Source organism: Paramormyrops kingsleyae, chromosome 9 (assembly GCF_048594095.1).
Source record: "Paramormyrops kingsleyae isolate MSU_618 chromosome 9, PKINGS_0.4, whole genome shotgun sequence".
In the NCBI taxonomy this organism is placed as follows: domain Eukaryota; kingdom Metazoa; phylum Chordata; class Actinopteri; order Osteoglossiformes; family Mormyridae; genus Paramormyrops; species Paramormyrops kingsleyae.
Window position 1 is genome coordinate 28464621 of NC_132805.1, and position 26501 is coordinate 28491121.

Consider the following 26501-nt stretch of genomic DNA (forward strand, 5'->3'; position numbering starts at 1 on the left):
CCCCCAAAAAAAAAACTCTCCCCAGAGAGTCACTGGCTGCTGACAGATAGGTAGCCAATCCAGTGGTGGCCTCAGGGTGGGATGCAGTGCCCTATAAGGTGCCCTTACAATGGTCTAAGCGGCCCATATGGGTACCCTTCTGATGGAAGATGGTGCTGTTATGAAGTGCCCTTCTAGAGGACAGAATGTGATGCAGTGTCCTATAAGGTGCCGTTACAATGGTCTAAAGCAGATTAAATGATGTACCTTCTAGGTGTTCCTTTGTGTAAGATAATGTGATATCTAAGTTGCATCTGTAGTCGAGAAGCATCTGTTGAATAATCGTAATCAGGGATGAAAACTACTTCGCCATACATAGCAAGCTATTGTACTAGTCGGGGGGGGGGGGGGGGGGGGGCAGCCTTTTTAGTTTTGTGCCCCTGCCCTTCCAACAGCCTGAACCCACCATTGAGCCAAACTTACAATATCCCACGCATTACTAGTAATGTAATTTCTAAGTTCTGCAAAGAACTCACTGCCACACTTCACTGCAAACATTTCCTCAACCTCGTTTCTAGCGGTTGTAAACCTCTGCAGTTTCGTAGAACTGTTTTTAATCCATTTTACCTTTGCCAAATCATCCACATAAGCATCACACTGATTCATGTTCAGAATTATGATGCTCGCTCTGTCTTTCGACTCCTGGCTTCCATCCTGCAGGAACCCTAGCAGAGCTTTTCTCAGTTCTCCAATGTATATACCATACACCAGTGCATTAGCATTGATGTACAACTCATCAGTTCCAAAATGTGCCACCATCTCTTTCATGATAGCATCTTGAGTGGCTTTTATCAGAGGGCAGATTAAATCGGGAGTAGTCTGGCCTGGTATATTCAGATACCTTTTCACAAGTTTAACATGAAATTTAATGACATTGTTGTTGATCACATGCTCACCCCTTTTAGACCTTATACCAGTGTCTACAAGAAGCTCCTGGAACTTGTAGTTTTGATTTATAAGATGAATCTTCTGCAGTGTCTCGTTTCGGATTGCCTCCATTTTTTTTTGATCTTTCGCTGATGGTGGTTGCTGTGACTGTTTCCCTGATTGTTTCCCTTTGTCTTGTTTGCCAGCTTGTATGAAACCAAGAAGGTCGCTCAATACAACAGCTGTAAAAGCAAATCATTGTTTAGGTGAGTTACCAGTAAGAGAATCTGACACCTAACGGTTCCCAGTTGCAGTAGAAGACAGTGTCGGGAGAGTCCTGTGGATCATAAGCAGATACCTAAAACAGCGGATATCTGTCACATTAGCACCCAAAAATGACTGTTTTCCCAAGATTTTAGCATGGTTCCTAATTATATCACCAATTTTATACATGTTCGATATCAATTTTATTCCTGTTGGATACTTATCATATGTGCCAATTTTGACCTAGTCTTTAATCATATATCATTTGCAATGTGTCTGTATTTTTCATTGTCATTCTGAAACCCTAATTTTTCATGGATATCTTTCATATGTTAAAGGGAATATCCTCGGGCAAATGTAATAACTCATAAGTATTGAATAAAAAAGATCATGCCCATGAAAACTTCAAGTGTCTATAATTTAAAATGATAAAAGGTAACATATGAATTGTTTGAACTACTGTATGCAGGTATATACACTCACCTAAAGGATTATTAGGAACACCTGTTCAATTTCTCATTAATGCAATTATCTAATCAACCAATCACATGGCAGTTGCTTCAATGCATTTAGGGGTGTGGTCATGGTCAAGACAATCTCCTGAACTCCAAACTGAATGTCAGAATGGGAAAGAAAGGAGATTTAAGCAATTTTGAGCGTGGCATGGTTGTTGGTGCCAGACGGGCCAGTCTGAGTATTTCACAATCTGCTCAGTTACTGGGATTTTCACGCACAACCATTTCTAGGGTTTACAAAGAATGGTGTGCAAAGGGAAAAACATCCAGTATGCGGCAGTCCTGTGGGCGAAAATGCCTTGTTGATGCTAGAGGTCAGAGGAGAATGGGCCGACTGATTCAAGCTGATAGAAGAGCAACTTTGACTGAAATAACCACTCGTTACAACCGAGGTATGCAGCAAAGCATTTGTGAAGCCACAACACGCACAACCTTGAGGCGGATGGGTTACAACAGCAGAAGACCCCACCGGGTACCACTCATCTCCACTACAAATAAGAAAAAGAGGCTACAATTTGCACGAGCTCACCAAAATTGGACAGTTGAAGACTGGAAAAATGTTGCCTGGTCTGATGAGTCTCGATTTCTGTTGAGACATTCAAATGGTAGAGTCAGAATTTGGCGTAAACAGAATGAGAACATGGATCCATCATGCCTTGTTACCACTGTGCAGGCTGGTGGTGGTGGTGTAATGGTGTGGGGGATGTTTTCTTGGCACACTTTAGGCCCCTTAGTGCCAATTGGGCATCGTTTAAATGCCACGGCCTACCTGAGCATTGTTTCTGACCATATCCATCCCTTTATGACCACCATGTACCCATCCTCTGATGGCTACTTCCAGCAGGATAATGCACCATGTCACAAAGCTCGAATCATTTCAAATTGGTTTCTTGAACATGACAATGAGTTCACTGTACTACAATGGCCCCCACCAGATCTCAACCCAATAGAGCATCTTTGGGATGTGGTGGAACGGGAGCTTCGTGCCCTGGATGTGCATCCCACAAATCTCCATCAACTGCAAGATGCTATCCTATCAATATGGGCCAACATTTCTAAAGAATGCTTTCAGCACCTTGTTGAATCAATGCCAAGTAGAATTAAGGCAGTTCTGAAGGCGAAAGGGGGTCAAACACCGTATTAGTATGTTGTTCCTAATAATCCTTTAGGTGAGTGTATGTTGACTAACACCAAACTAAATAATTTCTTTATTATTATTATTATTATTATTATTATTATTATTATTATTCCAAGTTTGCCACACAAGAAACACAAGGAACATTTAAATAGGCAAATTGCATCTTATACACTGCATGATCGTGTCACATGTCTCTGCCATTTTATGGTGGCAGCCCTTGATGACAAAACCTGGTGCATACTGTATGCCCAGAATGAGATGATCCACTTCTCATTTCCCCGTTGTCCCTCCCACTTACCTTCTACATAAACAGCTTCCCTTTCCTCTCCAGAACAGGCCCCAGATGAGCTTGCTGTGGATCTTCCTGAATGTGTCTTCTCTTCTAATCCCAGCCTGACTTTCATCATTCTCTCTTTCTCCTTGGCCAGTACAGAATCTCCACCAGCCACAGCTAAGACAAACTCCACAGCCTCTTTTACAGAGCCAATGACTGGAAGAACGTCTATGAACCCAACCCACACCAGTTCCCGATTATCTGTGGACATTTTGTCAGGACTGGACATGCCACAGGTGGACATGGGGGTAGGCATGTGTTTAATACCTGTAGCCATGACACAAGTTCAGACTAGCTTGGATTAATGGGTGATCTGTAAGGAAGACAGACATGAGATTTCAAGTGTATGTGATAATGGACAGTGATGGACATCGACATTTTTAAATCAGATCTGGCAACCATTGGTCCAGATTTAATGGGTCACAAGAACATGATCCCATTAATAAGGTAAGTTAATGAAATGAAAGAGCCTGAACATAGCCCAAAGATACTTGATCAGAGTGGACACTTTTCCAGTTCCTTTCAACTGTTCATCACTGTTCAACAGTCTTTAAATTCGATTCAATCCAATTCAGTTAATTTTTATTTGTATAGCGCATTTTCACAACATTACATTGTCTCATAGCGCTTTAAAATGATCCCTGCCCAATAGCTGAATGTCTTCTAGACAAACCAATCTCAAATGTCTGTATTCTAGTCAATAAGGAATCTACATCAATTATGCTTTTACAACTTGTTTGCTTCCACAATTACAATGAGTTCCTTCTATCTTCATATCCCCTGCTTTAGAATTGCTTATAATATCCCTTAAAAATTTTAAGGTCCCCATGCATGGAATAAGATACCTATTTACATCAAAAATGCAGATTTGTGTCAAACGACATACAGGGAAATAGTACATTTAACATTTATTAATATTATCAAGCACCACCATATTTTTTCTGGAATTTTGCACAAACCTCTAAATGGCAACAGTTACTTATCGTGACATGTCACCCCCTAATGGACAAATCTTCATGTTACCTTTGTCTCTTTACATTTTCTGCTCTGCTATGTGTAGTTTCCTAGTGTTTGTCATATAGCCCCGGCTCTGCGTCGAATTTCCTGTCATAGTTATCAGTTCCACCTGTGTCTTGTTTTTCCAGTGGTTGACTATGTATAAAACCTGTTTCCCAGTGTCTTTGTCATGTATGTGTCTCCTGAGTGGTGGTTATCATTTCCCAGCTAGAGTTTAGCTCTAAGTTGAGTTCCTGAGTTGTTTGCATAAGTAATTTTGGGTCTGTTTTTTACCCAGTTCTTGGATCTCTTAGAGTTTGTTCTCTTTCATTAAAAGAACATCCTGCACTCACCTTGCGTCTCCAACTCACTGTTGATGACATAATGTATTTTCTGTCTTGCTTAAGTATTCTACTGAGCTCACTTCTCATTTTATCCATATTACTGGTTCCTGAAATGGAACATGGTCTATATATAAACCATGGTCTAAAATTAGTGCTAGATCAGCATGAATGCCTGTTATTATGAAATATTTACTGAAATTAATATTATATATTATTTCCATACTCAACGCAGACGTATGTTCCTTAAGTATAAAATCCAAGTTAATGGGCAGTATTTAAACCCAGTTTCAGGATCGACTCCGCCCAGGATACCAATAACCGCGGATGTTCAAGTCCGGTATGCAAAATGACGTGGCATTAGTATATATCCTACCGTATTACTTTTTATGCCTAAAACAATATAAATGCTATAAACACTTATTGGTTAGGAAATATAGACAAGACAAAATCTGCACATGTTCAGTACAGACGCATATAGTATACATGTCAGCAACAGCGTAACATTTTCTTTCAGCACTTACAAATAAATGTATACCTACATCAAAACATATAATATTCAAAATACAAGTCTCTGGAATTTCTATTCCTAATTCTTTCGATAGTCTAGATCTGTTGAAGCTAGGAATACGCACCGTACTGTTTGAAATAACTCAATCCATTCTATAATTGCACCATTACACATTATTTTAAAGGCCCTTATCTTGCAGTCCGGTCATGTCTATTAACCACACTTGTAATTATCTAATCCTTATAATGAATCCTTCAAATTGTTAATAATGAACCATTCCCGTTATGTTAGAGCAGCTGAAACCACTGTGCTGTTTATTGAACGGGAAAATGCCCATTCAATGGCCTTTGTGATTCCAAACTTTTGGTTGGTAGTGTATGTATGAATGTTTGTATGTATGTATATGTTTATAAGTAGGCTATGTACGTATCTTGTGTGCGTGGCTACTACATATTAAAAACAATCACGTCACTTAACACAAACAGAAATACAGGTACTTACTGTAAATTAATGCTGTTGATTACAGTCACAGTAATTAAATCTTTCAGCGAAGTGCGATGTTTGGCTGCCGAGACAGAATAATTATGTGAGGACTTTAGAGAAGATGGTGGTGCTTTTGCTTCATGAAAGGAGCAGTTGTTGAGAAACCTTCTTTTTTTCTGAAATCATGTGATCATTTTATGTGTCAGTTAAGGCAAACGTACAGCACTTGCAGTCTCCGGATTACGTCTTTATATGTTACTTTACAGGACTTAACATGGTGTATTTCCATGGTGTATCGTTTTGTGAATTTTGGAAAAGCAGTTTTTAAACAGCTCATAGTTGGCTGGTAAATATTTTCACTTATATAAAATGTCCATAACTTGCTCATGACAGAAAGCATCTCATTATACCTTCGCCCAGAGATACGTCACAAATACACTATTTGTGACGTGGTTGTTGCTTTAAAGCCGGAAGTCAGTCTGGCATCCCCGGTCAGTGCTGCTTAGGGGTTTGGAGATATTCTGGTCAGTCCCCTCAGCAGACCCGGCGTAGTACGCAAACTGATCGCACATTTCCGCAGCAATTCATGGTGACAGACACATTTCTTACTTTTCCGTAAGGTATGACAAACTGGAATATTACATGTCATTCGGATATCCCTGAGAATTCAATGGAAAACATAATGCGATTTGCTTAAAGAAAGGACTGCCCTGTGATTAGGTAAAAGCATGCCTCAAGCACTGCCGCGACATGAGGACTGAATGCAAGAGATTTATAGAAGAGACGGATATGTCCGGATGCGGCAGGACGCAACTAAAGGGACACAGATACACGGAGGCGCTGCTGCTTTTGTGATCTGATCACACTGATGGGTCATTTAACTGCCTCTCAGAACTCAGCCTGTTTCTCGGGGTCTTTACCGTGAAAGATGGTGCGATGGTGAACTAGCATGGAAAGGAAAAACCCTATTTACTATTTTTTAAAAAGACAAGTGCATATCCGAAGAGAGGACTGGCAAAGAGTGCATAGTCACGCTTTAGTTTGGGAGGATCGGAGCTGGACACTGGACAAAAGACAAACAACAGCATTAAAGTATGTCACGGTTGATATTTTTTCCGATTAAAACATTGCGTTTTTGTAGGTATGTGGAATGCTAAATTAATCTGAACATGAAGCACAATCGGTAATAATTCAAATTTAAACTGTTTTCGTAACACTACATACTCTGAAATTGTTTATTTGTTTGCTTTAAGCTTATTTAATATGGATAACTAAGTGATTGATGTGATGGGTGGCAGTATGATGTTAGTACACTACATTTTATTATGCTTAACCGCAAGTGAACAAGGTAAATCAAGCTCTCTAAAGAATGCAGATGTATTTGTTAGTGCAGAACATCTCCTAAGTTCATGCTGCTTTTGACAAGTTCCTCAGCAAATGGCTTCGTATTCGGACAGTGTTTTGCAAACATGTTCACTCTGCAAAGAGCTCTGTGGGTCCTCTGCTGTGGTCTCCTGCAGCTCGTCTACCTCATCCTCCTCTTCCCAGACATCTGGCTCCTCTACCTCCTCTGTCAGAAGGCTGCATGTTCTGCCCTGCTTTCACTCCTACTGCAGCCAGTGCCTGGAAGGACAGTGCGACAGCAGCGATCCTCTTAAGCTCTCCTGCCCAGCGTGTGACCAGAAGGCCCCAGTCTCCGATTCGGATGTGGATGCCCTACCATCACCGAGTTTCCTCTTCAGAAACCTGCTGGAGGCGATAGTCTCCTCTGAGGAGCCGAGGAGCATGAGCCGCAGGAACGATGGCCAACCTCAGGGTGGCGAGCTTAGGGCTCATGGCCTAGATGAGCCCCAGTGCCTTTCCTGCGACGAGGGCAACCCTGCAGCCTCGCGCTGCCTGGACTGCCAGGAGTACCTCTGCAGCAACTGTGTCCGGGCCCATCAGCGGGTCCGCTTGACCAAAGACCACTTCATGGAGAGGCTGGTGGAGAGCTTATGCCTGGCCCACCAGAATAATAATTCCAGCACCCCAGTCAATGTGTCGCACTCCTTTCACCCAAAATACCCACCACCACCTGCTTTCCAGGACAGGATGAGCTTCTGCCAGGACCATGACAATGAGGTGAGTACAGTTCAGGTTCCTGCATCATGATGAGGTGAGTACAGTTCAGGTTCCTGCATCATGATGAGGTGAGTACAGTTCAGGTTCCTGCATCATGATGAGGTGAGTACAGTTCAGGTTCCTGCATCATGATGAGTTGAGTAGAGTTGGGGTTATACCTACTGCAATTTTTTAGCAATGACCTTACAGGTCTGTATGTGTTAAACAAGCAAGGAATTTAACGTGGATGTAACTAACGTGTTTTAAAAGAGAATGACAGTTTCAGTCCTGCCTGTAGTTGTATTGACAGGTCTTTGTTCACTACACAAACCAGCTAATTCAGGTTTCATTCATAGGCACAGTTTCCTGTTATAAAAATGTATCAGAACAATGAAGCAGTCTTTCTCAAGGTCTTTTGCACTTGTGATGAGCAATGGTTTTTCTTTCGTTGCCTATAACAACTTTGTATTATTTTGTCCGTAACATCGTTATAAATACTGATTGATTTTCATTGCTCTTGTTCGGACACACTTAGTATACCGCTGTAAGTGACACTTTGAAGTATCGTGCATATCATGCCAGCTGCGTTCAGAGATGAGTGGCTGGGTGTCATAGTGACGCCCGGCCCGTGTTGAACCGCGACGCCAGGGTGTGGCCTGTTCCCCATCAACGTGACCCCTCATAGGTCACTGCTGGTGGCTCTGGTTGGGAATGCGTCCAGCAGGATGGTTTGAGACGGCCATTGAACATGGTTCCTGTGATCAATCGGTGTACTGAACATGATAAAACGGCTCGGATACAGAGCATCACTGTGTATATCAACAGTGAGTGTGTGGGACTCCTTTACCAGCACAGCTTGTGTCTGAGCCTTTATCAATGTTCCTGAAGCCAGGGGTCTCATGCAGCATGGTGGGAGGGGGGGGGGTTCTTAGCACACACCATATTCCTTCTACACGGTAACAACAGGAAGTCTCCATGCAGATGGCAGGATCTATGGAATACCGGCACATCAGCTTCAGATGGTGGCACGGGGGGGGGGGGGGGCACACGAGTGGGATCCCCATGTGCTGCCCGTACCCTCCTCCCATTAGATTCGGCCCCCTGCCAGGTGCCAAATATCAGCTTGACCAAAGGGGCTCGTTTAAAGCAGCCCTCTTAAACCTGGAATGCGTGCTTAGGAGATCTGCTTCAGAAGCTCAGTAACTTAACATTCCCATTACGGCAGGAGGGAAGGAAATCCTTGGGGTGAAAGGTCAGGCAATAGCGGGGGCAGCACGCAGATCTGGGGGCCTAAATCAGTCACTTCACGCCCCGGCCTTTAATAACCTGCATGGACCTAATGGAGCCAAACTGCAGCCATCCTGTCTCTGCGGAAATCTGGGATTTAGTCCCAAGTGGAGTGGGGTGGGTGGGGTGGATGGGGGGGGGGGGTTCGTCGTCGGTGGATTTACATGATGCAAGCCCTCCTTTGAGCTGGAAAGCTATTATGGCTTAACGAGATACCAGTTAGCTGCGCTACTGATGATTCGATATGGCAAAGTATCCGCCAGGTTTTAACGGCTGGTCTCCTCTGTAATGGCCGGGGGAGGAGAGTGTGCAAAGCTACTGAAAGACAAGAATTAAAGCAGAAAAATACCACAAACATGGATATATTTTGTCTTTCATCTGAACCCCAAGTCTGTAATAAAAGTTTGAATGAATGAACTTAAAGTATATAAAATAGATAGAAATCTAGCATTGCTGTGGTGTGTGTGTGTGTGTGTGTGTGTGTGTGTGTGTGTGTGTGTGTGTGTGTGTGTGTGTTGTGGTAAAACCTGTTACTTTTTAGCTTGTGGGGACATTTTTCAATAGCCTGAAAACTAGCATTGCCACAGGTCAGTGTACCACTCAGTGTTGTGTGTGTGTGTGTGTGTGTGTGTGTGTGTGTGTGTATATGGTTGAACCTGTTGCTTTTTAATTTGCTCGGACATTTTTCAAGTTCCTGCAAAATGTGAATTCAATCAAAAAACTAAAAGTGCCAAATGTCCTGTATTTTGTTTGGTTGCTTATGGTTACGGATAGGGCTGGGTCGGGGTTAAGGTTGTCATTGTTGGGATTATGCCCACAGAAATGGATGAATGGAGAGTCCCCACAATGATATAGATGCCTAATCTGTGTGTGTGTGTGTGCATGCGTGCTTGTCAGCTGTCTAACTCTGAAGATGGAGGTTCCGGCTTTCACAGACTGAATGCGCAGCATCTGCTCCAGCTTTGAGTCTGGGCTGACCAGCACTGTCCCATCACCTCTGCACAGTGGGTGATTTTTTTATGGCACTATCAGAGGAGCACCTAGAGAAGTATTTTATTGTGCGGTTTTTAGCTCCTCGTTTACTCCAGGCCCCGATACTCACCTTAAATAAGCAGGTACCCATGGTGCCCCCTCCCAGGCAGAATCCTCAAGGAAGTGCGGGGGGGGGGGTGGCTTTCAGTCAGGCTTGGATACGTTGAGGGGTATAGCTATGGTGTTGAAAGTGATGCAGGATGTGGACGGGCCTTTCTGACTTGCAGACCCATTACATCTATGAACACTATTCTTGGGACGACTGGTGTTTAAATTTAGACTTTCCGGCTTTCAGCAGCAGGTTTTAGATTGGATCATACCATCCCAGATGAGACAATGTTACAGCTTTCCTCTGCGGATAAATACCCGATTCTTGCAGGAAATGATTCCCCCCTTGGAGTATGTTGACGTTCCTTTCATTACCCACTTAGTCACTGGAGTTTCTCTCGCTTGGCTTTCCCTCAAACTTTATCTCAAACCCGAGTCACAGGGTGACACAGCTGTCTGGTACATCAGCAAGGGTTCAGAACTTCAAAGGCTGCTGGAACAAAGGCGAAATAGTCTCCTTTGTAAAGACCATACGTTGTTATAAAGTACAAAATGACAACCAATGTGATTCTTGGCATTTGGTGAACTGGCCGTCAAACCTTCTTTGTCTAACAATAGATATTCTTTTCATGAAGGGTTATCTCCCAGACATCAGAGAGCGTAATCAGTCCATCAGATAAGCTGGAGGCAATTAGCCGAAATGTATGTCATGCAGTTTTAGATTCTGACAGTACATCTTATAAGCATTGTGAAGTGAGGTTCCACTGAAATGACGCACTTCACATCTATTCTTAGACTTGGGGTGTTTGTCAATACCAAGAACATGAAGATCATACTTATGGTCTTGGCAAGAATCATGGGATTGGTCTCGTTGCAACTGATGTATCCTTGATATTTGGGGCGTAGCAAGAACGACATCCAGAAATTTTTACTGTCCACTGTATTTCTGTTCTTGACTGTTGGAACTGGTCTTCGGCAATGGAACACAAGCATGGTGAAGTATACATATTGAGAAACACCCTTGACTTCACCCTAGGAGGATTTGGGCAATTTTTTCCCACATTTTTTCCCACTCGTCCTATTTCACATTCACCTTGGGTACATCAGAGCCGAACAGCACTCCTGCGTACTTGAGGGGGTAGCGTGAGCGACTGTAGCAGATGAGGGGGCACCGTCAGCACAGGGACAGATACGAAACACCAAGGCAACATGCAGCATCTTAAATCATGTAACATGACTTCCCTCTGGTGTACTATCAAAGCAGCTCTTTTTTTTTGGGATAGGGTACAGAGCAGCGCTGAACAGGGTTCCCATGTTGAGGTTTGGGAACAGTTAGTGGGGGGACTCTGTCACCATTCTGGATCCACTGGGCCTATGTATGGCTCAGAATGTTCTGGAAACCCATCACACATGGCGCTCTATGGGCCCCAGCTGACTGCTCCTAACGGGGTTCCCGCTAGCGGACACGTTCTCAGCGGACGTTCTCGGACTCCAGAGCAGCCCGAGTGTACATGTGGTTTCCAGACCACCGCTGTTCCCTCCCTGTCAGACGAGTAGAAAGCATTCTTGGCCGCTGATTTGTGGATCTCCTGCCTCATTAATGTCACGCTTAGGTAGACCAATTATGGACCTGCAGATAGATTTGTGTCCTTGGGAGCTGTAACCCTGAGGTCGCCCTCAAGCAGACTGTCATTTGGCTGGCATTGGCAACATTTCAGCTTAAGTTAAATACATTTCTACTAATCTATTTGATAGTTACATGAAGAAGAATAATAGATTCTTAGCTGACGGTCCATGTTTTACTCAAAGCCAAAGATGTCAAGACTGCGAATGATTGCTTCCATGTTTTAAAAGACAAGTTAATTGCGCGTGTAGGTCTGCCGCGTGCAGTGTACCTTACTGTCACACTGCTTTAACCGCTAATTAATAATCAGGCCATCGGGGGGCGCCAGTGTTCCTGCTCCACTTCTCCCTGTCTATAGAATCCTCAGGTAAGGCCTGAACAAAGACCCTGACTAGAAAGTGTTTTCGGAAAGAGCTCCATTCCTCCCTATCATGCTCTCATTACCCCTGATAATGCAGGGGAGTGGGTTACTGAAATCCTATAGGGAGCAAGGGTTCACCATATGACTAGTAAAACAATACATTTTACAACATGGCTTCTATTTAAGAAACCCAATCCTTAGACACCTGTTAAGACACTTTAACTTGAGTTTGTCTGGTGAAGGGGGGGGAGGCGGAGGGCTTTCTGCTGATCAATGGCGATCCAGAGCTGAGCCGGAGAGAGAGAGAGAGAACGGCACCGTGAATGATTCATGTCGGGAGCAAAAAGATATTTGGCGTCCTGCAACTGAAAACTTAACCTTGCAGCCTTGCAGTGATGGGAATAAACTCAGCCTGAAAGCTGCTGTCAGTTTACTTAGTGAGACTTTTGGGACCCTGAGAGAGAATTATGTAGCCGGTCATTCCATCTGTCACATGCGCATCCGTGTCTCCATGGCATGCGGTTGGAGACCGAACCAACCCGCACTGGACCTGCGGTAGCTTTCAGTGTTCCAGAAGAAACCCTACCCCGGCTAGTTCCCCACGGAGACTGCGCATTGGCAGTCAGAATTTCCTTTACTGCTGGAATCTTTCCATACACCTTTTGTGCATTAGCTTTGATATCTACTCAAAATGCAAAACATCGATAGATTATTGTATATTACTTTTGAATTGATATGTAATTGTTATTTTATATAGGTGTGCAACATGAAGTATGCTTTATCTCTTAGATTAAGCCAGCTTGGTTTCTAAATCAGAGCATTGATTCTCGTAATCTGCCAAAAGCATGGTGAGGGGATTTATCATTGAGGCAATAGTACTGTTAGCTCTCTGTCAGTGAGAAACAGACATCTGCTTTAACTCAGGCATCACCCTGTGATGTTTTGTCTGTTAACTGCTTACCCCACAATGCAATTCACATTCCTCACTTTTGTTCCTGGCAGAGACCATTGAAATATCTGGGGGGCTGCACACTGGAGGGTGTTTCAGCCCACGTCTTTGTCATTAGATTGAATGAGAAACGTTTGGGTGGGAAAAAAGCCATTTATTTCACTCGGCTTGTTTTCCTTGCATACGTGATCAAGAGCATCGGTCACATGTTTGCGTGAGAAGATGCCGTCTGGAAAAGCTTTGTCGTGCTTTGTGTGTAATGGGTTTGATGTTCGGTTTGGGGACTGACAAACTGCGTCGTCATTCGTACCCCGTAAATATACAACATCTCTGCATCGGCTGGCAGAAAAATCTGAAAACCGCTGACCGCTAAAAACTTTTTTTCCTTCCATGTTTTAGAAGACGCAGATTGCTGTGAATGTGTAGGATGGTCGTTAGGGTGGGATTTGATCAAAGTCTTGTTGACCAGTTTATTTCTTCTGTTTGAAATGATTCTTTTATCTGAAGAAACATTAAATTGTACCCCTAATAAACACTTTAAACCTAACCTATATGCTAATGCTAAGCCTAACCTATATGCTAATGCTAAGCCTAACCTATATGCTAATGCTACTGTAAGGCTAATCCCAACGCTAACACCAAACCTGACCCTTTGCTAACCCCACAGGTGCTGTGCCTTTTCTGTACCACATGCTCCCTGCCCATCTGCCAAGCGTGCGGTGCAGGTCGCCATGGAGACCACCACCTCATCTACCTCCACGACGCCATGAGGGACTGGCGAGCCGTGACAGTGCAGCTCCTGGCAGACGCCCAGCAGGGCAGGCGGGCTGTACAGGTGAGGCTCCTGCACTCAAATCCTGAACCCACGTCTGTCACAGAGCATTACACTTACTGCTATTGCTTGTTTTTCAGCTACTCGCAAAACCATGTCATAATAACCACATTTGTAACTGGCCTCTCTAAATTTCCAGTGCTGTATGATTGTGTCTGTTGCGGCATCCATTTTTTTAAAGCAATTTTTTAAGCGTTGAGCATGTCCAGTATATATGGATTTGATTGTGTGTGAGGAGAACTGAGTAACCAGGACCCCCCCCTGCCACCCCCCAGCCTTGATAAACCAGAATGATGCACCCCAAAGTTATACGGCGCTAAGGCGATTCCTAATGGCTCTGGTTGACAAGCCCCTGCCCCACCCAGGCCCACCCCAGCCCCTGCCCCCAGCCCAGCCCCCACCCAGGCCCACCCCAGCCCCTCCCCCACCTCTTTTTTCCAGCTCAAATATGACCCGGCATGAACTTGCTTGAACATGGATAACAGGCACCCAACTGCTAAGTGATGGCAGTGGATTCGGGGGTGAATTGGGGTGTGAGGCCATGTGTGGGTGGGTGTGTGTATGGGAGGGGCGTGTGAGTGTGGGGGAGGGGACCCTGTCCTCACACCTGAAATGGATATATTGAAAATTATCGCTGCTATTTCATTGTAGGTATTACAAATATTAAACAATTAAAATCAGCTACTTTAACAAACAGGGACTGTCAGAGGCTCAGTGGGAGCCTGTGATTGGAAGATTGCCACTCCAGGGGTGCGGCATGTTAGCTGACCCAGTGCTGTGGCCCCCAAGCTATGGAGAGCTATATGGAGAAGGCAAAGAGAAGAATTCCAGTGTACCTGTACTTGTGCAAATGGCAAATAAAAGAATTTATCATTTATCAAATTAAATGTTTATGCTGAAGTTGGCATCTTTGTTCATTCGAAAGAGGCCACTGGTTTTGTGTTCGGTAGTTGTACTGGCTGAAATAAGTAATCACAACTGAGCTAGGAAGAACCTGGTGAGAATAAACCAACTCATGGCAGATGTTTGTAGGTGATTCTCATCAAAGTTGTCCTGGTAGCCAGATTAAGGCTCTCCAGTGGAGCTGTTGTCCGAACTGCATATATCCATGAGAGAGCGCAGATAACAGTGTAACATTGCAGGTATTTGCGGGATACTGAAGGTGTGTTTAGGATACTGTAGACAGCTGTGGGATGCTGCGGTTGTCTGTGGCAGAAACTGGTGGTGTCTGCAGCAGGATACTGCGGGTGTCTGTGGCAGGTGTCTGCAGCAGGATACTGCGGGTGTCTGTGGCAGGTGTCTGCAGGATGCTGTTGGTGTCTGCAGTGGGTATTTGCAGGGTGATACTGCGGGTGTCTGTGGCAGGTGTCTGCAGGATGCTGGTGGTGTCTGCAGTGGGTATTTGCAGGGTGATACTGCGGGTGTCTATGGTGGGTGTCTGGGGGATACTGCGGGTGTCTGCATCATGTGTCTAGGATATTGCAGGTGTCTGCAGTGGGTGTCTGTAGAGTAATACTGCGGGTGTCTGCAGTGGGTGTCTGTAGAGTAATACTGCGGGTGTCTGCAGCTTGTATCTGTAGAGTAATACTGCGGGTGTCTGCAGCGGGTGTCTGTAGAGTAATACTGCGGGTGTCTGCAGCTTGTATCTGTAGAGTAATACTGCGGGTGTCTGCAGCGGGTGTCTGTGGGGAAATAGTGCGGGTGTCTGCATGCCCATGTGCCTGTCCGTCTGTGTGTCTGCAGCTGAGCATCGAGAAGGCCCAGGCCATCGCGGAGCAGCTGGACATAAAGGCCAAAGTGGTCCAGGCCGAAGTGAAAACCATCACCCTGCAGCACAAGAAGGCGTTGGAGGAGAGAGAGTGTGAGCTGCTGTGGAAGGTGGGTGTCCACTGGGCTGAGCCACAGGGGGCTCCACACTGTCAAAGCGTTGGAATGATGGATGGGTCGTTGGAGGCCACAGTCACATTCTGTCCTGCAGCAGTTAAAATGCTCCTCCAGTTTGTACTGATGCATCTTTTTTGCAGGTGGAGAAGATCCGGCAAGTCAAGGTGAACACACTGTACCTGCAGGTGGAGAAGCTGCATCAGAAGCTGAGCAGGCTGGACAGTAGCATCTCAGCAGTGCAGCAGGCTGTGGAGCAGGACCGCGGCCTGGAAGCCCTGCTGGCCCGCCAGTGCATGCTGGCACAGATCGAGGAGCTGAATGCCCTGTGCGGCAGTGGCCTGCAGCCCCAGGAGGATCAGAGCATCATGTTCACGCCGCCTGACCAGAAGCTGCTCGTCTCCATCCGGTCCATGGGCTTTGTCAGCGGGGGGGCCTTTGGCCCCGTCTCCAAAGCCATAGGAGACGGTCTGAAGAGGGCCCTCAAGGGCAAGGTGACATCTGTCAATGTGGTGGCCTACGACCACGACAGCGAGCCTAGAAGGTCCGGCGGGGACGACATCGCCGCCCTGCTGGTGGGCCCAGACGGGAAGATCTTCACTGCAGAGGTGACCGACCACGAGAATGGCACCTACACGGTGAGCTACGTACCCAGGCTGGAAGGGGACCACCTCCTCTCCGTGCTCGTCTACCACCAGCACATCTCCAGCAGTCCCTTTCAAGTCAAGGTCAGATCTGGCCGCAGCTACAGGAGCATGGGGATTCCTGTCGGCTCCTTTGGGGGGGAGGGCGATGGCGACGGCCAGCTGTGCCGACCTTGGGGCATCTGCGTGGATAAGGAGGGCTACGTTGTGGTGGCTGATCGCAGCAACAACCGCATCCAGATCTTCAAGCCCAGCGGTGCTTTCCATCACAAGTTTGGCACGTTGGGCTCATGGCCGGGTCAGTTCGACAGGCCAGCTGGGGTGGCCTGCGACAGCCAGAGGAGGGTAATCGTGGCAGATAAAGATAACCACCGTATTCAGATATTCACCTTCGACGGGCAGTTCCTCCTGAAGTTCGGAGAGAGGGGAGTCAAGAACGGCCAGTTCAGCTACCCGTGGGACGTCGCTGTTAATTCGGAAGGCAAGATCTTAGTCTCTGATACCCGCAACCACCGCATCCAGCTCTTTGGGCCCGATGGGGCGTTCTTGAACAAGTACGGCTTTGAGGCTGTCCTCTGGAAGCACTTTGATTCACCCAGAGGTGTTGCCTTCAACCACGAGGGTCACCTAGTGGTCACAGACTTTAACAACCATCGGCTGCTGGTCATCCAGCCGGATTGCCAGTCGGCACGTTTTCTGGGCTCAGAGGGGTTGGGTGATGGGCAGTTCTTTCGGCCACAGGGGGTCGCCGTGGACCAGGATAACCGAATTATCGTGGCCGATTCACGAAACCATCGCATCCAGGTGTTTGAGGCTAATGGTAGCTTCTTATGCAAGTTTGGGAGTCATGGAGATGGCTTCGGGCAAATGGACCGGCCATCTGGAATAGCCGTTACGCCCGATGGAATTATTGTTGTGGTTGACTTTGGGAATAACCGAATCCTCATGTTTTAAACCACATTTTCAGTCAAAATATGAAAAAAAACAGGGGAACGGAAAGGCTAGGTTCAGAGAAAATTGAGTTTTAAAGTCCTCATTAAGGACAGCAAACGGAAAAACAAGTAGAATAAACATAGCAAAACCAAAAATGCTCCACCTGTGGAGCCTTCACCCACGCCTCATCCTGATCTCCTCTGAAGCTCCTCCCAGATCTCAACCTGTAAGACCCCAATACCACAGGTGATTGGTCAGCTGGAATGACATGTGATCATCTGCATCTCCTGACAGTCACCCCAGCTGAAACAAATCTCAATATTCTTGAGCCAGAAATCAACCGAATCTTTAAAAGATTAGTAGTAATGAAAGTAATTTTTTATGGTATACATCAATGGAAGGATGTTTTGATTAGGGGAGTTTCCTACGATTTGAGAAATTATTATATATTCATAAATGTTTGTTAGGGGTAAATGAAGATTCAGAATTTAACTCCGTATTTCTGAAAAAGAACGTCTTGGGGTACTTTCCACATGCAGGACTGATTTGCCATCAAAGTGTTTCCTAAACATAATTTTGCAAAATTTCTCAGGGAGAACCTTCAGGACTTTTGATTTCTGTACGATGCCTACCTCACCCCGCCCACTTATGAATGTATTTCCGTTGTCATGAAGGCGTGTCAAGATGGCTTATAGGGAAGGACAAGAATTCTACCTCAGTGTTTTCCCATATCAAAATAAAAGTTTGGTTGATATTTGCACAGCTCACAATGGTAGACTGAACTGTTACTGTAAATTGTAGTTTAAAGCAGCTAAATCCTTGCTGAAAGGATTCAAGGATTCAAAAAGTTTACTTCATATATAGTATTCATATACTACAACAATAGGTTATATAAGGAAAGAACACAGATATTGAATGGTCTTTGTCCTTAAACTGGCTTTATGGCTCTGCAAACCAGGACGAAAATGGGAAACTTGTACTGAATGTACAAAATGAAGGCTGTTTGTCTTAAAATGTTATTTAATAATTGATTTTTTATCTTCTACTTGGAGTGGATTGTTATACTTTGCCATTTAAATATAATGATGTCTGTATCACTGTGGTTGGCTTACTAATGTGTGGTTAAACTGCGGCTCAGTGAATTTGGGAAATGTCATGTAGAAGCACTCAGGTCAATGGTCAAGCATTTTAAAACTTTAAAACCAATCTGCTATAACTGCAAAGGTTATATTTATTGATATTTAATATAATACAGAGCTAAATTCTGAGAGAAAAAAAGGTCTTGCTCAAAAACCAAAGTTGAAAAGTATATGTTGGGAGCAGTCATTTAGAAGGCTAATCTCCTATCCCCCAGCCCCCCCCCCCCTAATTTTTATGGTAGGAAAAGCTTTGTTCTAGGGCCAGGTTTCAAATGGGAAGGTCAATGGGCCTGTAATGGCCATAAACTGTGCTTTCATTCCGTTTTGAAGTACCTCGATTTCACAGGAAGAAAACTGTCTTTTGTTTGCTTTGCTTTTTTAGGATTTATAACTTAAATACATATTTATTATTAATTAGCATTAATATCAGTTTCGTATTTTGTAAAGAGATGTGTATGACACCTTTAAGGGACCCCACAATGAGCGCGCACACTTACGCGTGCACACACACACACACAAACACACACACACACCCCCTCTGTGCTCAGGGCCAGTTAATCCAGTTAATACTTTATTGTATACTTCATGCACCAAAGGTTTGAGAGCAACAAACTCAGCCATTTACAAATGTCTGGATTTTCTCGGGGGGAGGGCTTATCTACCCTCTATTGGAACAAGACTGTGAGCTTTAATGTCATGTAATTTATCAGTTGCTGGGTTGTGCAGTCACTCCCCAGGGCTGGGGGCCTGATTCCCATCCCCATTCTGCATGTTGAGTTTGTAGGTTCTCCCTGTCAGACAAGTTTCGTAACATTTAAAAACATTCTGTCAGATGGACTGGCATCTCTGTACTGTATGTGAGGGTCTATGGCATTTGCCCCCTGACTGATATATATATAATCCCAGCAGTTAAAAAATGAATGAAGGGATCATTTTGTCCAGTGTCATGGGCAAGTTTGTCTTTGTTTAACAATGTATGGTTTCTTAGATTGGATTATTTTGAGAATTAATCTTAATACCAATCATCCATGGCATATTTTATGTGATATGGGCCAGTAACTAGGCTATATAGTATTCCGGCCACAGGAATACTGTCAGCTACAGTGACATCACAGGAACATCTTTCCCAAAAACACCCAATGCGCAGATGCCAACTCCAGTGGAATTGGTTCCTGCTCTACACTCAATGATGTGGCAAGAGTAATTCTGTCGGAGAATCTACTGTTGCCTATTTCAAAACCGACAATTTATATAAAAGCATGATATAGGAAGTCATGGCAGCCAGTTTGCAAAACTAGAAGTCTCTTGTGTCTTAATCTGTAGTGTAGTTTGTGCCTTTTGGTAACCATAGCAACAGCAAGCATAGTTGTATGCAATAAACCAAAATGTAATGTGAGAAGACTCAGGTGCCAAAGAGAAGCAAAAAAACGTCTGAATGATGGGACTCAGATGTGGCGGAGTATCATGGTCTGTTTTTTTTTTTTTGTTCAGGTCTTCATCTTAATCCTCACATAGCCAGTCATATGCGTCTTTCTGAACTGAAAGACTCTCATCTTCATTACCTAATTTTTGTACAATAAATCATTTTATCTTCACGGAATAACTGTGGAAATGGGAGGCCAGCATTTGGCCAGTTGACAGCAACTGCGCTCAGGTTTAGCGACTGGAAAGAGCTTTCATTTAACATTAACAGTAATTTAATAATTTTATGTTTACATATTTAGCAGGAGATTGTGAGTTTTATATTTTTAAATATATACTTCTGAAAACAGTGTTATTACACCCCAACAGTAAATATAACACATGTACATTTGTCTAAATTAATTTAAATATTAAAGTCTGAAGACCTAATCTCTGTCAGCTACATTTGACAATACTTTGATATTTAATGGCCATTTAAAAGGCCAGTACCTTCCCAAGCAATTAAAACAAATTATTACTGCACCTTTTTGCAAATATATGGTGTTCGGCCTCAGTGAGGAATCAGAGAAAGTGTGTGTCATCTTCCCTGACCTCGGGTGCGCAAAGTTCCTCACTGTTTTTTGTGTATATTACAATCAGTCAAACACGACTCCTGACCGATGAATAAATGCCTTAATTTCTTGTCTTTCAAATATTCAAGATTATGTTTGATATTACTTTTGTGTAAAATTTAAGTCAAAGGAAAAAAATTAAACAAGGATTACAGAATTGTGGTATATCTGTCTGAAGAAGGAAAAGAAACACGTTAACAAACTCTACACCGTGAAATTTGGGACGTTAACTGAAAATTAAAATGTTTGCATTGTGATGAAGTTATTTTTGTGCGTATATTGCAGTTAAACTGACTGATCATTTTTTTTGTATACATTTTCTGTTTCAGCCATTCATTCAGATTAAGTAAAGTGAAAATGGCCAAATATGATCATTAAAAAATGAAATTAAAATTTTTTTTTACTGGGTCTTTGGATTTTGTTGGATTTTGCAGCTACCAAATGGTCAAAGATTGCTCTTAGAAATCACACAGATAAAAAAAAGTGTATTTTAAAGTATATTCTGTTGTTTATAATAATGCCAGATGCTTTTAAACTAAATTCTTGTTGCTAAACCCATTATTAAACACATCTTTTGGCCATACTGGTCTATGTCCTTTACCACAAAACCACCAGCTGAGAGCATAAACTTTCCATGAGGTTCTCAAAGCTTCCCTGAGATGTTCTGCATTACGTCGGCAGCTGGGGGCCACATCTGTCTAAACTGGCTCTGAGGAGATGGTTAAACATTTTAGTTTCTTGCAGTTTTCTTGCTGTTGTGTGACTGTTTCTAGTCTTTCTTTACATTTCAATTAAAATTAATGTCATTGATGCATTATGCAGTTTCAATGTCTATTCTGTGATTACTTAAATGTCACGGCAATCTTGTAATTTTATGAAACACAAATCTACATTCAGGGTACAAAATGTGTACCTGTGACTGCCACCAAAGTTTGACAAGTACAATCCTCATTTTATAATTATGAATCACAATTTACCAGTTTACAATGTTCAAGTTGCAATTATGAATCACAGTTTATGCATTTGAAACTTCAGTACTACGTTGATGAATCACAACTTCACCAGACTCGCTCATCCATGTCCTTATGGACCTTGCTTTGTGCACTGGTGCGCAGTCATGTTTGAACAGGAAGGGGCCATCCCCAAACTGTCCCCACAAAGCTGGGAACATAAGATTGTCCAAAATGGCTGTGAATGCTGCAGCATTAAGAGTTCCTTTTACTGGAACTAAAGGAACAAGCCCAACCCCTGAAAAACAACCCTACACCATAATCCCCCCTCCTACAAACTTTACACATGGCAAAATGCAGTTTGATTTTATACACCTGTGGCTATGGAAGTGATTGGAACACCTGAATTCAATGATTTGGAGGGGTGTCCCAATACATTTGGCAATATAGTGTACATTTTACTTCATCTTCCTCCACTTTCAGCTCAGCGCCCTCTCTTCTCTGGAGTTCTCCATTTGGCTTATGCTCATCAGAACTTAATGACAGTGAGATGTTTCATTAAGACCCATTGTCCACTGGCAATGTAACTTTTCCCACATAACTAGTATGTAGTGCTCAAGTTGTAAATTCGTAATCGCATCCTGAATATCAATTTATAAATTAGGATCTGTAAATGTAATATGAGGATTGCGCTCCTGAAACTTAAGCGGTAGGCAGAGGCACACATTTGCAACTCTGAATATGGATTTGCGTTTCATAAAATTACGACATCATTGTGACATTAACGTGCGATTACTTTAGACATAAATCTATCTCCATATAGTGAATGCACTTTTCAACCATGGCACCCATATCTTTATGGGTTATTTCTGAGCGTTACACTGGGCTAGAAACAGAAAGTACGACTTCACAGCGATAAGCATTATTCTGTTGTATGAAAGAATATTACGCATGAAAAAAGACCATTATATCATATGACCCTTGTGAGTCATGAATTAATAACAGCCCACAAATCCCCTAAAAGAGGTCTATGTGGCTGTCATCCTTTTTCCATTCTGAGAGTCCGGCCCCCTGCAGGAGCACCATAAAGCCACAAATGGCCTTTGAGGGTGACTGCAACAATAGGTACCATTCGCCATCTCTACAGAGTGTCAAGAGGGTGTAGAAAGGTCGGTCAAGGGCTCCTACTCATTCAGGAATCCAGCTTTAGACCACTATCCATTATAGAGGACAGACAAAGACTGAACTGTGTCAATTACCATCCACAAGTGCAGCAACTTCCCCATTAATGGTCACACCTCAATATTATTTTAAAATTAATTATGGTGGAACAAATTTAATGCATTTAAAGCCTTTAATGTCTAGTTATACTTGTGAAACAAGTGAATGATCACCCATTTAGAGTATTACGTTGATGGGAATCCTTGCATATTGCCACAAATCAGAATTTTTGGGTTTTTTTTTAATTCTTATTCTTGGAATGTGGTTCCCTCAGTCAGTACTGATGGTGAGATGAATATGACGAGTGCTCCAGTCTGGCTTTGTTGTGTGTGTGGTCCTGCCCGGTCCTCCCCAGAACCTCTTTCCTTTCTCATGCTAAATTCCCCCTGCCCACGCTAACCCCCCTTCCCCCCGTCAGCAGGACAAGCGGCCCGGCCCATTGTCCGGCCTGGTCCTGACCTCGCTGCATTCTCCAGGTGGCTCACCAGAAAACCCGCAGGAACAGCTCAACCAAGCCGTCGAGGAAACAAGAAATCGTCGTCTGGGTGCCCGTACTGATTTCAGGAGACTTGATAGCTTTTCAGGTAATACACGGAAAATCTGAGGATCATAAATCAGTCAGTGATTTTTCAAAAGATTTTGATGTGTGATGCACACACCTGAATTGCTGTAGCAGTTTTAGCATGCCGTGCAAAGCTTCTGATTTCACATTTCTAGCACCCTGATCCTGTGCGCAGTGCTGGGAGGACTGATCTACATGTAATTAAACAGAGGTGGAAAGTTCAGGTTGAAGTGCAAATCCATCCATCCACCCATCCATCTTCTACCTGTTATGAAACGTGGGGGCACGGACCTGGGAGTCAGGTGCAGGAGTCAGGAAGTCGGGTAAACATGAGATTTAATAGCGGACAAACACACTCAGAACACAACAAATGTTAATGACCGGACGGGGAAACATATTCGAATGCGGACTTAAATATACAGGACTAATTAACAACAAGTAGACACAGCTGAGAACACCGGGATTCCAACACGAGGTAAATTAGGGGGTGTGACACACGGGAGGATCGGACGAGCAGGGCATGACACTACCACTTTTCCAGGTCGGAAAATAAAAACCATCCCTTTCCTTTTATGGTTTTTAAATTTAAACTATACAAAAAAATGGCAAAAAGGTAGTTTAACTATTTCAGTCACTATGCAAAAACTCTTGTAGCAGAACTACCAGCAAGCTACTACAACATGTAGTTAAATTACTTGTTACAGTGGTTGAAAGTTCAGGTTGAAGAAGTACAAATCCAGACCAAGATTTTGTTTCAACCATCCAGTTGAGTATAAAGAGTCACATTCACAGAGTTCACAACTGGTGATGATCAATGGGACTGTTGCCTTTTCCCGAGCAGAACTGTAGCATTTATGGTGCTCCATTTATTGCATGCAGATCTTTAGACCGATTTCCAAAATTCATCCATCCAACCATTTTTTGAAACCTGATGAACTGCTGGCTACTTAGACAAGCTTTTCCATCACAGATGATCACACTCGCATCCAGACAGAAAGAAGCACACTCACGTGCTGAAGGAGAGGAGCACGCTCACATCCCAATGAAGACTGAAAAAATGTTAAAATAGTATGTTTTCATCAGATTGTGTATGATGTATATGGTGTTGCTGTTTTTCCATTGCTAAGGGATGGATGCTGTATCCCATACTCTTTGAATGATCTTGCATAGTTGCTTTGTCAAGAGGTACCTCCTTGCTTTAGTATTTCTGCAGGCAGTCCCTCTGGTCCAAAAGCCTTGTTGTTTTACCAATGTCCAGTTGCTGAAAGGACTGCTGGAAATTGAGGGTTCATCAATCTGGATAACTGACAATAGACTTGGGAGACCCTCAGGTATTGATGGATTGGAGGGCCTCTTTTAACTGAAATGTTTTGTCCATCACTCCATTATTTGTTGCCTGCCCTTTAGTAGTAGTTGTCCATCAGCCGACTTCACAGGTGTGCTTTTTTGGGCCATAAAGTAATTTTCTTGCTGAAAAAGTGGCCTGTGTATTAGCAGTGTCTGCATATGTGTGAATTTCAGTGCCGTTTTAAAGTCACCACTCATTCCCGATAAGTCTGAGTTATCTTTGTGTCTCTGCTCTAGTACTTTTCCATAAAGAGAAAATCTCCTGGGGGTAAGAGTTGGAGAGAGGAGCTGCATGGGTTGTATGCTTGTATGCACCCTGTAGACCAGGGTTCTTCAACTCTGGACCTCGATTCCAAATCCAGGCCGTCTTTTTAGTTCTCCCAGGTAGTTGTTTAATAGTTACTGATTCTGATTGGTCAGATGCTTCACACCTGACTGACAGGTAAAGGAAGGCTGGAAAACCAGCAGTGCTCGGACCTCGAGGACAGTGAGTTGAATAACCTTGCTGTAGACTACCTCAGAGATCCATTCCAGGACCTCCCCAGGGCCCCTCCAGTGGCTGTCGAGCTTGGGTGACCACCCCTTCTTCCAGATGGGGCAGTACACCCGAACAGGGTCCCCGGGCTGGAAGGCCTGTCCTCAGCAGCGAACATCATATGCCCTCTTCTGCCTGGCCGTGGTTGCACCTTGATGGTCCCTGGCCAGCTCATGCACAACGCGAACGCGCTCCCACAGTGGCGTAGGTAGTCCATTCCCGGTGTCGCCGGCAGCTCTGACTCAGGGTGGGAGCCGAACACCTGCTCCTCCGGGGTCCGCAGCTAACGGCCAAACATGAGGGCGGCAGGGGTACAGCTGGTGCTCTCCACCAGCCTGTCACTGGAGGCGTGGTGAAGGGGCGTGGTGAAGGGGCGAGGTGAAGGGGCGTGGTGAAGGGGCGTGGTGAAGGGGCGTGGTGAAGGGGCGAGGTGAAGGGGCGTGGTGAAGGGGCGTGGTGCGGGTTTTCACAATCCCTTGCCGCCGGCAAACCTTGCGGAACACCTGTGCCTCAAAGTTCCTCCCCTGGTCACTGTGCAGCTCCTTGGGGGCCGGGAACCTGCAAAAGAACTCCGAGGAGTTTAGTAGCGGTGTTGGTGGTGCTCTGGTCGGGAACTGCATACGCCTCGGGCCACTTCGTAAAGTAGTCCACGGCCACGAGTACGTAGCGGTTCCTGGACTATGTTCGGGGGAAGGGGCCCAGGATGCCCACCCCCAGGCACTCCATGGGGGCACCCACCAGGTATGGCTGCAGGGGAGCCCGGGATTGCCGGCTAGGACCCTTCCTAGCTTTGCACGCAACGCAGCAGTGTATGAATAACCCAGTATCCTGCCGGCATTCGGGCCAATAAAATCGCTGCCGCAGCTTCCCTAACATCTTACCTTACCTACCAGAAGGTAAAAGGGGCAGTTCACCACAAAACTGAAAAAAGATATTTTAGAGGGGCTTTAGCGCTATCCATCCATCTAGGTTGTTCTGCTGGGAGTTTAATATCATGATTATGATGACCAAAATTATCTGTGTTAGCTTTTTCGGGGTATTGTTGTAACATTTTGATATGTTTAAGTATTACTCATGATCAATATATTCAACCTCCTCCACCACTGCCTTCATGTCAAGCTTCATCCACTCCACTGTCTTTTCCACCTAAAATGTCCCCCAGAATGTCCTTGATCTCAGCCTCCATCTTTATTGCCTTTTCCATCTCACTTATGTCCTCCAATGCTGCGTCAACCTCAGCCTGTAACTCCTCCAACTTTGTCTTATCCTTGTTTCTGTTCTCCTGGTCTCCTTCCCCACTGCTGACCTGTACCAGATAGCAAACCTGTGCAAATATGGTATTGAAGGCCTGGACAATGCAGGGATGAGGGAAGGAGTAGTGATTTTAATTGTCAATGGTAGTAGATGTCAGTTTAACCAAAGAGGCATGGAGGAACAAAACTGGGAGCCAGCCAATGTGTGTGGGGTCACAGCAAGGGCTACAAATGGAGATGGGGTTGGGCATCAGGGTCTGGGTACATTTAAGGGAGGTGAGA

General features: G+C 44.3%; 1 protein-coding gene and 1 long non-coding RNA gene across 3 annotated transcripts; one reads left to right on the forward strand and one right to left on the reverse strand.

Moving 5' to 3' along the window:
* On the reverse strand, positions 1-5643 carry LOC111840860 (uncharacterized). The gene is made up of 3 exons (XR_011993109.1): positions 5507-5643; positions 3122-3470; positions 1-1148 (listed from the first exon to the last, which is right to left on the reverse strand). It is a non-coding gene; the product is annotated as an uncharacterized lncRNA (long non-coding RNA).
* Positions 5644-5960: 317 nt separating this feature from the next.
* Positions 5961-21059, forward strand: LOC111840859 (E3 ubiquitin-protein ligase TRIM71-like). Of its 2 annotated transcripts, XM_072716715.1 has the most exons (5): positions 5961-6580; positions 7009-7609; positions 13557-13724; positions 15465-15599; positions 15746-21059. In XM_072716715.1, the coding sequence occupies exons 1-5, from the start codon at positions 6438-6440 to the stop codon at positions 17198-17200; spliced, it is 2502 nt and encodes an 833-aa protein (XP_072572816.1). In that variant the 5' UTR covers positions 5961-6437; the 3' UTR covers positions 17201-21059. The 2 variants fall into 2 exon arrangements, with proteins under 2 accessions (XP_072572816.1, XP_072572817.1); XM_072716716.1 differs by having other exon boundaries at positions 6446-7609.
* The last annotated feature ends 5442 nt before the right edge of the window (positions 21060-26501 follow it).

What these genes read in the sequence shown, in the direction of transcription:
- LOC111840859 (XM_072716715.1), top strand. Translation starts at nt 6,438, where the DNA reads ATGGAAAGGAAAAACCCTATTTACTATTTTTTAAAAAGACAAGTGCAT. An exon ending in AGACAAACAACAGCATTAAA is followed by an intron (nt 6,581 to 7,008) that starts GTATGTCACGGT and finishes GGTCTCCTGCAG; the next exon opens with CTCGTCTACCTCATCCTCCT. An exon ending in GCCAGGACCATGACAATGAG is followed by an intron (nt 7,610 to 13,556) that starts GTGAGTACAGTT and finishes CTAACCCCACAG; the next exon opens with GTGCTGTGCCTTTTCTGTAC.